The 12,421-nt window shown below is 44.7% G+C and overlaps 1 protein-coding gene across 1 annotated transcript in view; it reads right to left on the bottom strand.

Annotated features, from left to right (window-relative positions):
- The window catches only part of LOC118785043 (PC3-like endoprotease variant B), a 72,850-nt gene extending 61,075 nt beyond the window's left edge, over window positions 1-11,775 (bottom strand). Inside the window, exons 1-3 of the mRNA XM_036539568.1 lie at window positions 11,757-11,775; window positions 9,376-9,524; window positions 1,221-1,313 (exon numbers count right to left, since the gene is read on the bottom strand). Of these exons, the coding sequence (XP_036395461.1) occupies window positions 1,221-1,313; window positions 9,376-9,524; window positions 11,757-11,775 (261 nt within the window). The remainder of the gene's footprint in view (window positions 1-1,220; window positions 1,314-9,375; window positions 9,525-11,756) is intronic.
- Between the last annotated feature and the right edge of the window lie 646 nt (window positions 11,776-12,421).

Here is a 12,421-nt window from a genome sequence, read left to right on the forward strand (position 1 = left end):
GGCAGAATGTAAATCCAGGGCTCTTTCCCTGTGCTGTCACAAGGCTTGCCTGCGGGTGACAGTTACCCTGGCAACGCCTCATGGTGGGGAGTGTTCTAGAACACAGAGCTGTAGCCTGTGAGGGAGGGGGGGGGGAGCTGGGAGGGACTGCACTGATCTCACAAACCGTTGGAGTGACAGAGTGTACATGTATGCATCAAACCACTGCTCAACCCAATAACTGATGCTGTTTAGATTGAAACACTCAGATAAATAAAGTAAACCCTAAATTACCATAAATAAGATGCCTGAACTTACACACCCACTGCAGGGAAGCTGTTTTTGGATAACTCAATTTGATTTGTAAAGGAATTCTCATTCAAGCATCTAAAGAGTTTATTTTTCGGCATTGTCAGCCCCTCCTGAAGCACCTGTCTCCCTGTGAGGATCAGCTGTGTCTGTGAAGCGCCCTCTTTGGTCTGAGCTCACAGAGGAACTGCCGACTCAGCAATGAATCTGCTCTGTGCCTCTTCACTGCAGCTCTCACACTGAATACCAATGAAGTCTCCACAAACTTCCTTGAACCCTGCTGCTCCAACATCAGCATACCACTGCTACACCTGCACATCACTGCTATACCTGCACATCACTGCTACACCTGCACAGTTACTGCTACACCTGCACATCACTGCTACACCTGCACATCACTGCTATACCTGCACATCACTGCTGCACCTGCACATCACTGCTGCACCTGCACATCACTGCTACACCTGCGCAGTTACTGCTGCACCTGCACATCACTGCTGCACCTGCACATCACTGCTGCACCTGCACATCACTGCCACACCTGCGCAGTTACTGCCACACCAGTGCAGTTACTGCTTCACCTGTGAAGTCACCGCTTTACCTGCATGATTCTCTGTGAACTAACTCTCTTCACAGCTGTAAAAGATGTTCTTTTTTAATTTGTTTCAAAGTCTTTCTAAATCTAAACGTTTTCATTTGGGAATTCCTGCCATTCTTGTATGGTTATAATCTCTTCAAACAGGATGAAAATAGAAAAACGCTTTGATACATATGTTAAATAATAAATGGCAAGATACTGCTGCCTTTGAGAATTTAAGATTGCACAGTTCTTTCCAAACACCCCCCCCCCCCCCACCCCACCCCCCGACCATACTGCCCGTGTAAGCGTGCATGTGTGCGGCTCCCCCCTGAGGAGAAGCAGGGAACCTCACCCCCGTTCTGACAGACAGCTGGCTCTCCAGGTTGTGCCTGTCTGCCTGCCCTTTGAAGGCCCTCAGGGTGTAGATGCTTTCCAGGTTTCCCACCTGCAAATACAGAGAAGCAGGAGTCACAGTCAAGCCTGGGTCACAATGTCCCCATGAGACCAAACCCTCCACAGCCTACCCACACACCCACACAACTCCAGCTCCACAGTGTGTGTGTGTGTGTGTGTATGTGTGTGTGTGTATGCTTATGTTAGAGAGACAGATTGTGTCAACAATACATATCCGTGCATAGAAAGTGCATGTTCAAAAACTGTGCGTACAGAAAACACAAAATAAAAAAAGCAAACAGTTCATTTTTCCCTTTCCTGCTTCTTCACTTATAGGCATTCACACTGTGAATGGTACTGGCTGAAAGAGTTAGCACTAGATGTGCCGTACACTGCAGAGATTCTCAGGTGGTTTCATCAGATTGTCTCCGAGCTTCATCCCAGAGGGGCAGCAGAGCCGCACTCCCAGAGTGAGTCAGCCCAGACTGACTTCATTTCCCACTCATATGCATGTAATCCCACTCTATCGTGTGGCAGCCAGGAAGGCTGAAAGTTTCCCCTGGATGCCTGTCTCATTCCCTACTCATTCACCATCACCTCTTTGGCCCTTCCAGAGTGAGGGGTGCACTGTGCACCGTGCACTGCAGTAGAGGTGCTTTCTAAGTAAAGCAGGGGCCAACCTCAGCGGTTCCAGCCACACACCCCACCCTCCCTCCATCATTCCTCTCCTGCAGGACCTGGGCACACTCACACAGGAGGCCACACACACTCCCCCTGCCTGCAGTTATGGTACTGCATCTGACCTGCTCTCCATGCCGCTGCCCTGACCACTGCTCCACACTGCTGCTCTGACCACTGCCCCATACTGTTGCTCTGACAGTCTGCTTTGCTAGTCCACACTGCTGCCCTGACTAATGCAATCTTAATTACTGCATTTAATCGGTCAATACTTTAATGGTGTGACTCAATGATAATTTAGAACGAAACTGCAGTCACATGTGGTGGGGCAAATGAGAATGAACAGGGAACTCCGCATCAAACACACAAGGAGTTTTTCCACTGCAAACTCTGCCTTGACTGGAGTGGGCTTTAAAAATGCAGTTTCAGAATACAAACAACAATCCACCTCTCCCTCTCCTTCTCCCCATCCCCCTCTCTCTACCCTCCTCTCCCTCTCCTTCTCCCCTTTTCTCCCTCTCTCCCTCCCCTCCTCTCCCTCTCTCTCCCCGTTCTGCTCCCTCACTCTGGCAGACTCAGTGGGAGGTGCTGTGCGGTACAGTGATGGATGATCAGTGTCCCCGCTCCGCTGAGCATCCCCAGTGCCCACCGCTCCACCTCCCTCCCCGGGGAGTCTCTGCGTGGGGTCGTAACTACCTGTTCCCAGATCAGCGCTGATCACAAAGCTGAGCCATAACTTATGCATAGACAATTACATCTGCACATTAAACCTATATACAAAACCAAAGACATACGCACACATCTGTATGCATGGAGACACACAAACGTACACACACAATTACAATCATATACACACATACACCTGTATGCACACACATATTACACAACCCAACTGACACACACATTCTCTCTCTCTCTCTCTCTCTCCCTTACAAACACACACACACACATACAAAAACACACAAACACACACAAACAAACAAACACAGACCCTGACAGGTAGCGCCAGAGAACAATGTGATTTCAATCACAGTTGTGTTCATATAGATCTTTCCCTAATGAAGGCAGTTTCAGCACTAATCTAATTCACGGTATGCAATTAAACTTGGGAGAGACTGTCACTCCCAATTACCCCAGCCTTCAGTCACTGTTCCCTGCTCAGATCTATGTGCCATTACCCAGCGCACAAGCACCAATCAACCTGATCAGCTATGTGGTAAGTGAGAACACTAATCATGTTTTACACTGACACAAACACACCTCTAACATCTGCTATAACACAACTGTACACACCATTATGTCTCCACTGTTCACCTGGGCTTCAAATTGAGAAACAGCACCCAAAAAGGACAGACAGGGCTAGTGCATATATACATACCATATATAATAATAGAGTTATAATCAGATAAATCAAAACTTTTTTCTCCTCTGAGTTCAATTAATCCATACATTCACCTGATCTGTTTTTTTAACACTGGTGTGCAGTGCAGAAATGCTACTCCTCCTTCGTTCATGTGATTTGGTCAATGAGAAGGAGCTGCTCAGAGTTTCCTCTGAGACGTGATCACCTGGCCACCTGTAGCTAAACACGCTCCCACAGTACACAGGGTCGTTCACGCTCTCCCTGTCCACCAATCCAACCTCACTTTCTGTTACATCTCACTCCAACGTTGTATCCAACACTGTACTACTGTTTATTACCATTGGCCATACGCGTACGCAGCCCCACCCCCAAACACGCATGTAGCTCCACCCCATTACTCCCATGCCACAGCTCCATCCTTACAAGTACAACAATCGGCCCCTTGTTTCTTTATATCTCAATAATTTAGACTCCCCAACATTTGTCCATCTCTTTTAAAAGCATAAAACCCACAGAAAGGTAAATCGGGAGGTAAATTGCTTTCTTTAATGTCAGAAATTGAATTGCCTTTTAATTTCTGTTCGTAACCTCCACTTTGTGGATAGGTGACACCATTCTAGTTTTTTAAGAAAGGAAAGAAAATGTGCTTTTAAAAACTATTTTCAACATGTGTGCGTGTGCTTGAAGGAGGAATGCACAGAACACTGGACAAGCCACAGCTGAGAATCACACAGAACGGCGCATATAAAACCAGCCAATAGGAGGGCCTGGATATGTGCACTGTCCATACTTTCTGTCTGTCAATGAATGAAATGTGTATATTTCCCTGAGTCCGCTGGATAATGTCCGCTGGATAATGTCCTGTTCCACCCATGTCAGAGAATGGAAAAACAGGGTATGGTCAATAAATTATAAATAAAATAATAAATAGCAATAAATGAATGGAATCAAAGTTAATTTTTACTTTATATTTAATGAAAATTGCACTGGTTAGCTTCAATGTTCATTCCATTCCTAGTCCAATTCCTGATAAACTTTCAAATTCATCATATTTCACACATCATGATGGTGTCATTAGCTGTCACTTAAAGAGATATAGCACAAACTAAAACCACAGGAAAATGCACCAGTACAACCAATCCTACAGGAAGCAAAAATGATCAGGAAGCAGAACTGATACCCACAGAAAACAACACCAATACCAATACAGAGAGAATGCCCATCATCCTGCAGGAAGCAATGGAAACTATAAGAGTAGGGAAAGAGATGTGTGCCACCACCGAGTCTGCAGACTACTGTACTGCTGTAGTTTAATGAGAGACTCAGCAACCCTGGAGGACTGGAGCTCTCACAGGACAGGCTGGTTGTCTTTCATAATAAAAGAGAGAGCATGAAGAACTGAGGGGAGCAAGGAAGAGAAAGAGAGAGAGAGAGAGAGAGAGAGAGAGAGGAAAAAAGAGAGAGAGGGAAGACAGCAGAGCTACATCTAACACCGGTAAGACAGAGGGAGTCTAATGGTTACATTTCTCACTCTGGCTTTCTGCTATCAAATACTCATCATCTCATGTAGGGATTGGCAAGCAGAAAGACAGAGAGTTCAATAGTCCAAACTACACTTGTACACTGACCAATTAAACTGCTGCGCTAGCAGATTGAACAAATAAACTACTGCGCTCACACACTGACCAATTAAACTATTGTTACAAACTAACTAATTAAACCACTGTGCACACATACACTGACCAATTAAAGTACGGCACGCACACACTGAATAAGTAATCTACTGGATGGAGAAGATTACTAAAAACAGGTCTCACAGGGTTTCACCTACTCCCTAAGCCACATACCCTGCTTCCTTCCTCATCCTAGAGACCCTAATTCATTCATAATCCTTATATGAGACTCCGTCTCCTTCGTAATCTTTGTCACAGAGGACCCCCCGGGCCCACCCTTCCTCATCAAAGTCTGCCACCTTCGACATCTTCATCACAGAGTCCAACCCCTTTCTAATCATCGCGGACTCTGCCTCTTCCTCATCCTCATCAAAGACTGCCTCTCCCCTCATCCTCATCAGAGACTCTGCCTCCTTCCTCATCCCCATCAGAGACACAACCTCCTTCCTCATCCCCATCAGACTCTGCCTCCTTCTTCATCCTCATCAAAGACTGCCTCTTTCCTCACCCTCATCAGAGACTCCGCCTTTTCCTCATCATTCGAGACTCCGCCCCCTTCCTAATCCACAGAGACTCTGGCTCCTTCCTCACCCGCATCACAGAGATCCCGCCCTCGACGTTCCCTGCGCTTTGCCTCCAGCAGCGCGCAGATTGAGGGTTGTAACTTCAGAGCGCACTTGCAGTTGGCACTTTGGCCCCAACTTTCAAAAACAGCAGCCTGCATTTCCCATGGAAACAAGGATGTGATAATACTGTAATGTGTCTCATTTTCAGCCATTACGGCCCCGGTGCTGCTGAGCATGCCTGGTACCCCATGGAGAGAGAGAGGACACAGGCGTGTCTCTCTGTGCCTGCCACCGGGGTGGGCTCCTGGGTCCTCAGAGCAATACGAGCGCCAGGTCTGCTGGTAGTGTCTAATCGCTGGCAAAGATTCGAACAATACAATTTCACAATGATAACCCAATGGGATAATAGATATTGCACTCTGTAGACAACGAGAATCATTAAAATTACACAATTATGACAGCAATTTTGAGGTGATCTTTTATCAGTGTCATAACAATCTGTTACCCATTATCCCATTTCTCAAATACAGCGTTCCAAACCACAATCACGTAATATGCCGCTTTTCTTTGGAATAAATTCATTCCAGAGCGGGTCGGGGGGAAGGCAGAATGAGAGAATCTGCCATTAAAACCAAAGAAAGAAAAGACACATCTTACTTACGGCATTTTCACATTATTTCTTTTGATTTTATTTGACATGAAGGCACATTCTGGAACCTTAGTGAAAGTGCTACACCATATGCTGGTCAAATATATTGATATTAGAACACTGTAAACAAGGAGTAAATTTAGACACATCAAAAAATAAAAACTAATTGTAAAAAATATCAGATTTCTTCAAACAGGGGTGTGGACTCAGATGGGCTGTACCTGGAGCTCAACATCAATCAATGTACCTGCCTGCTTGTCAGCCACTGCACCCCACCCCAGTTTTGGAACAGAAATGGAAGCAAGGCAGAAAAAGTCCAATCTCTCTTACAAATCAAAGTGCTTCCGATACGTTTTTGGAAACACTAGAAGATCTGAGGCCCACTCATGTATACAGTGCAATTCTAAGAGCTGAGAGCTGATCCCAGGACAGGAGTCCCCCTCATCCTGAGGCTCACTGCGCTAACACCCATTAAAGCCAGGCAGCCTCTGGACAGCGCCATTTCCACACAGACAATTACAGTAGAGTCAACTAGATTACATCAACAACCCCCAGGTCATCTCACAAAAGAGACTGTAAATCTCAGAGGGACTACCTAGACAAAAACGAGAGGATAGCTAAAATAAAAAAAACACGTTGCATCTCCTATCGGGACACACAGTGACAAATGCAGTTAAGATCAATTTCTTAAAGTACTGGTTCAGGGAGATCCAGCGCAACCTGGCTGATGAGACTAGCCAACACAGACGGACTCTGGCACTGCTTGATCTCTGGAAGAACCTGACATAGGAAAACTTGGCAATGAGACCAGCTAACACAGGCAGACCCTGACATAGCCTGGCCAATGACTCGGGCTGTCACGTGCAGACCTAGCACAGCCTGGCTAATGAGACTGACACAAGCACACCTGGCTGTGCTCACCATTCCAAGAGGTGGAGACAGCTGCATTTCCTATGCACCGTCTCCACTGTTCCCCACTACACGAGAGACATACAGAGAAGAATGGGACTATCATCCACACAAATCAAACGGCTCTGTGTCACTTTTTATTTTTGTTTCTGATGTATCAATAGTCTGTCAGCTTTGGCACTGTGTCCAGAAATATTATTCATCCCAATAAAGTCTTTTGAATTTGATTTCTAATTTGGGAGCCTGAGAGGGAGGCAGAAAAGAGACAGAGGAATAAAGGGAGAGAGAGATGGAAACAGGGTGAGGGAAGGGGAGAGGAAGCAACAGGGGAGGAGTGTGCGGGGTGATGCTCTTGATGAGCTGATATCATGTCCACAGACACCAGTGCAAGCCGTAGTATGGTAATGACATGGTAATGATATGGTAATGACATGGTAATTTTATGGTAATCTGGTGGCAATATTCCACATCACCACAGTGAGAGGATTTCTGTGAGCCCCCTCACCGCTGGGGGAGAAACTTCTAGGTCTCAGAGTTACACACACACACACACACACACACACACACAAGCACGAGTACACGTACACACACACACAAATGTGCTTGTGCATGCACCCACACACATACGCACATGCACATGCATGCACACACAAACTCCACTGAACTTTAACCTCAGAATGTACAATAAAATAATTTAACCTTAACACTTCGCGAATGGGTAACCGATTGAGCTATTGTTTTGAATAAACTGTCTTGAATAAAAAGGGATTTAATTATTATTTGGCCAAAAATATCCATAGAGGTAATGCTGAATGCTAGTAATCCAAAATGTTGGTTATCAGGCATTTATTTATAAACCTCAACTTGGCTTTCACATTTCCAATAGAGGGTCAGAGAAGCACTGGGGGGAGTGGGGGGGGGGGGGGGGGGTGTTTCCAGGGAATTGAGCCCAGTCCTGTTCTCCACACAAACCCACTGAAAAAAGTTTCTAATTAAACCCACATCGCCAATTCTGTGCGGAGAGACATTGCTTTCACATTCATTCCAATAACATTATCACTGAGATAACGGCTGACACGTAATGCTCAAGGAACGCAGTGCAGACCGCGGTTTCATTTCGTTTCAACAGTTTAGAGGGAAACTGTCAAGTGAGGCTTTCATACATTTTGTTCGTATAATAAGAAATTTGCCAATGACACAGTTAAGTCATGTTTAACTTAACAAAGGGATTTAATGTCAATGACATTTACTGTCAGCTGCAGCGACAGGTAAATGGACCCCGTCAGCAATTTAATGCTTGGGAGACACGGGCGAAGGAATTATTCTCTAACACTGAAATAAACTGGGTGCAGTGGTGGGGCTCCCATTTACCCCTGATTTATTCTGCCTCCACCCTCTACCACACATATATACTCACCTATGGGTTTACTCATTGGTCCACACTACAAATACACTCACAGGTTACATACAGACTCAAGAGTCTACTCAGCAAAAATGACAGTCGGTATGTACAGTAACAAAAACAGGGCCGTTTGTGATGCAATTTGGTATTAGGTCAAATTCATTTATCATTCAAGTTTTCAGTTACCCTCCTGACACAGGTTCATACGTTTTTTTAAGGAAATCACGACATGGCCCAACACTGAACACCAGGACGCTATGCACAGGGACAAAAAGACAGCAGCAGGGGTCTAGAGAGTTTAGAGGAGGGACAGGGAACATCAATTCTGTACAAACCCAGTGATATTTAGGTCAGCATCATATCACTCCATGAGTGTCAGGGCATGGGTGTTCAGATTTTCACTATACTGCAATGTAACTAATTGATCCTTTTTTCAGTTAAGTTAAATTTGAATGAGCTGACAGTTGATTGACAGCAATTGCTTTAAACATGTTTCCGAAATAGTATCATCTTATATGATACTTAGTTATTCAACATGTATGGAGCCAGCTGGCTGAATTAATCACACGAAATGTCTTGAGGTAATTTGACACCGTTTTGCTCGGTCTGAACAGTACTCATCGACAGCAAACGTGCAAGGAAGGAGGAGGGGGGTGGTCTTTGATCAGATATTAAATATTCACAAACGCAGCTGTAATTTGAGAAAAGGCCTATGCCCTCAAATAGAAACAGAAGTCAGCACTTTCATATTTCTGTCTACGAAATGCCCTCAGTAAATTTTCACTGGTTCCCAGCTTTTTGGCAGGAAACTTAGGTGGTGGATGTGTGGACGCAATGAAGATTTTTAAGTTTAAAAGTTTAAGCACGCACTGACCCGCGAGATGAACTGCAGCCCGTGCTTTTCCGCCAGTGCTCTGGCAGCTGTGGTGCCTCCCTCCATCTCCACAGCGTAGAACACTTGCACTTCAGCGTCACGCTGCTCCCCTGTGGCCGCCAGCTGCCACTGCAGCATGTAGCAAACGGCTAGCAAGGCTGCACGGCTCCTCATCGCCCTAAACCAGAAACAAAGCCGGTCTGTTAGTCTTCAGTGACATTACGTTTGTTTTCCTTTCATTCTAGCAACATTTTTATCAAACGTCAAAAGTACATACACTATACATAATATTAAATATAAATTGCTTGCTTTTTGCATTCCACAACAGGACTGAAATGTTTTATTTTCAAGTAAAAGTCCCTTCCAAGGTTACTAAATCACAAAAATACTTTAAATCTATTTTAAGGCAGTTAATAATTTCAGTCATCAAACAAACCTAAATGTTTTGCTTTATTCTACAATCACTTGAAATGACTCAGTTCAGAGGTCAAACAATTTTAATGGAAAACTTTGGTGAAAAATAACCTGCAAAATTTAGCTCATATCCATTTTCAAAGTTAGGCACAAACCTTGTTGCAATCATGATTTTATCAATAACAAATTTTTGCCCAGTCTGTCTCTTGATGTCTCCTGAGTGCACATTTTAAAGGGGTGCAATGTGAAGCCCTTGGATTTCAAAGCGGTTCCCACAGTTCACAAGTTTTACCCAGGGATCTGCTTCAGCTGCACAGGGATCTGTGCTATCTCCCATTCAAAAATGTACAACACTGAATAAAACCAGAGTGACACTGTTTCACAGTTTGCAGAAGTAAACCAGTGATTGTACTCCATTTACACTTCATCATTTAAGAGATACTCTAGTGTATCTAATAGTTGCTGGAGCAGTGGTACATACAGACAGCAACTGACAACATCTGAACATGCATCAATCCCTCACACAGTGCTGCGATACCAAGTGCCATTGTAAATAGAAATATATATTTTAATCCTTGAGTTACATGACTGACTAATTCATGTAAAAGTGGATTATGATATTATAAGTAGCAGTCAGCTCTAATTTATACTAACCTGCCGAACTGCATAGTGGCCCAGCCTCCATCTGTACCTGAAGCGGGACTGTACATTAAGAACGCCAATACAAGCGTAACAGCTGTCAGAACACAAGCCGCCCATTCTCTGGGACTGAGCATACAGCTCACAGTCCTGCTCATCCTTTCACTGCGCCGAGTGACACATGTTCCCCCACTCTAGATACCATCATTAAACTTTACTACACTGTCCTCAGTGATGGAAATAAAAGATGGTGATAATTATTAGCTAATGAGATACATCTTGTCTCAGAGGCCATACCCTTTTAATGAGCCCCTGCTATACAGCAGAATTACACTTTCAGACTCATCAGAAGCAACTGAAAATTAGAAGTTAAGCCACACTTAGAGGGCTGTAATCATTCCATATGGAATTACCTCCGCAAGTGACCTGTTGCTGCACAGGGGACCGCAGGTCTTTTTCCTTCACACAGACGTATGTAAACAGTCACAACACACACACACACACACACACACACATACACACACACACACACACACACAGTCGTGAATGGACATGCAGTTACAGCAGAGCCACCAGTGCGGGATTACCTGTTGATGTCGCAGCTCTGAACAGTGCAGGTATTCCAACCCTCACACACTGAACTCGTCCCTCTTAAATCGACCTCTGGACAGGGCATATCCTGTCATCCTCTGCGCCCTTAATCAGCTCACAGCATGCAAATACAGGGCCTTCAGCCAACAGCGCTCCACTTCAGCACTATCGGCATGCAAACCTCACTGCTATCTGTCTCTCTCACCACTTTATCTCCGGCGGTGTTTCTGCCTCCACTGGGCTGAAAACTCCTCTGCTGAAAATCTACAGTAATCCCAATATTCTGACACTCTCACAGCAACTCAGACAGAAATCCCAATCTTCCCCATGCTCACTGAAGCCACGCTGGTCAGGGGGGGAGGTCAGAGGGCAGCAGTGATTGGGTATATATCTGAAGTGGATGTACTACGCTCAGTACCTGACTGACACAGGCTGTTTTCACAACTATTTCTACAGCCCAAGGAGCTGGGAAGTTGCCTGCCAAATCAATAGTTATGCAGAAGAAGGGAAGATCGAAACAAACAATGTCACAAAGTTGATATAGCTTGTTACCTAATGGCTTCAAATCAAAATGAACTATATTACCATAAATTTAGCTTGGAACTGTGAGCTGGCTAAAGCATGTCATTGACCCAACAACCATTGCTGTCAGCCTCCGTAATTGAAAAGATCTTGAAGTCCACGTGTGCCAGTAGGTAGCTAGTGAGCAATTTACGAACAAATAACAAACTGTGCACTCACTAAAAGAACTTTCATCTACAGGCCTCAGCCATGATGCTTTCCCTCAGAGCTGTATCACAACCAGTTGACACCACCAATTTCAGAGGACTAGCAGTGTGCGGCTTGAAACCACCTGACACGTATGCTAACTGGGTAGAGGTCTCCCACTGAGGCTGCTGTTTAATACTGTTCTGGCCCTTAAATTCCCTGCAGGGTGAATTGGGTGAGACTGAAAGTACTGATTGGCACATTTCTGTCTGGGACAGTGCAGTCTAGAACTGCAACGTTATTGCACTTGACGACTTGAGGACTTTACACCACTCAGCCGGAACACTGTAGACACACACTTCCTAACCTTGGGGACACCCAGTGTGTGTACTGTTTTTCACTTCAGTATAACTTTGTTTAAACTGAATACTCATCAGGGGTCTGACATCACTTGACAGGTATGTACTTTTAATTCTTTATGAGAAAAAAAAAGCGTGGTTGGTGTGTTTCACGAAACAACTTATTTCCGGTTATTTTTGCCTCTTAAAACAATCTGTTTATACCAATTAATATATGACTTGATTTGTTAAAATGAACTCTAACAGTCTAAAACCATTAACCGAGCATCCCGTTAAGCTTAATTGAGGAAGTTGCCCTGATTTTTTTTTTTTTTAAGAGGCATGACATTGATGAA

The sequence above is a fragment of the Megalops cyprinoides genome, chromosome 10 (genome assembly GCF_013368585.1).
Source record: "Megalops cyprinoides isolate fMegCyp1 chromosome 10, fMegCyp1.pri, whole genome shotgun sequence".
Lineage (NCBI taxonomy): Eukaryota > Metazoa > Chordata > Actinopteri > Elopiformes > Megalopidae > Megalops > Megalops cyprinoides.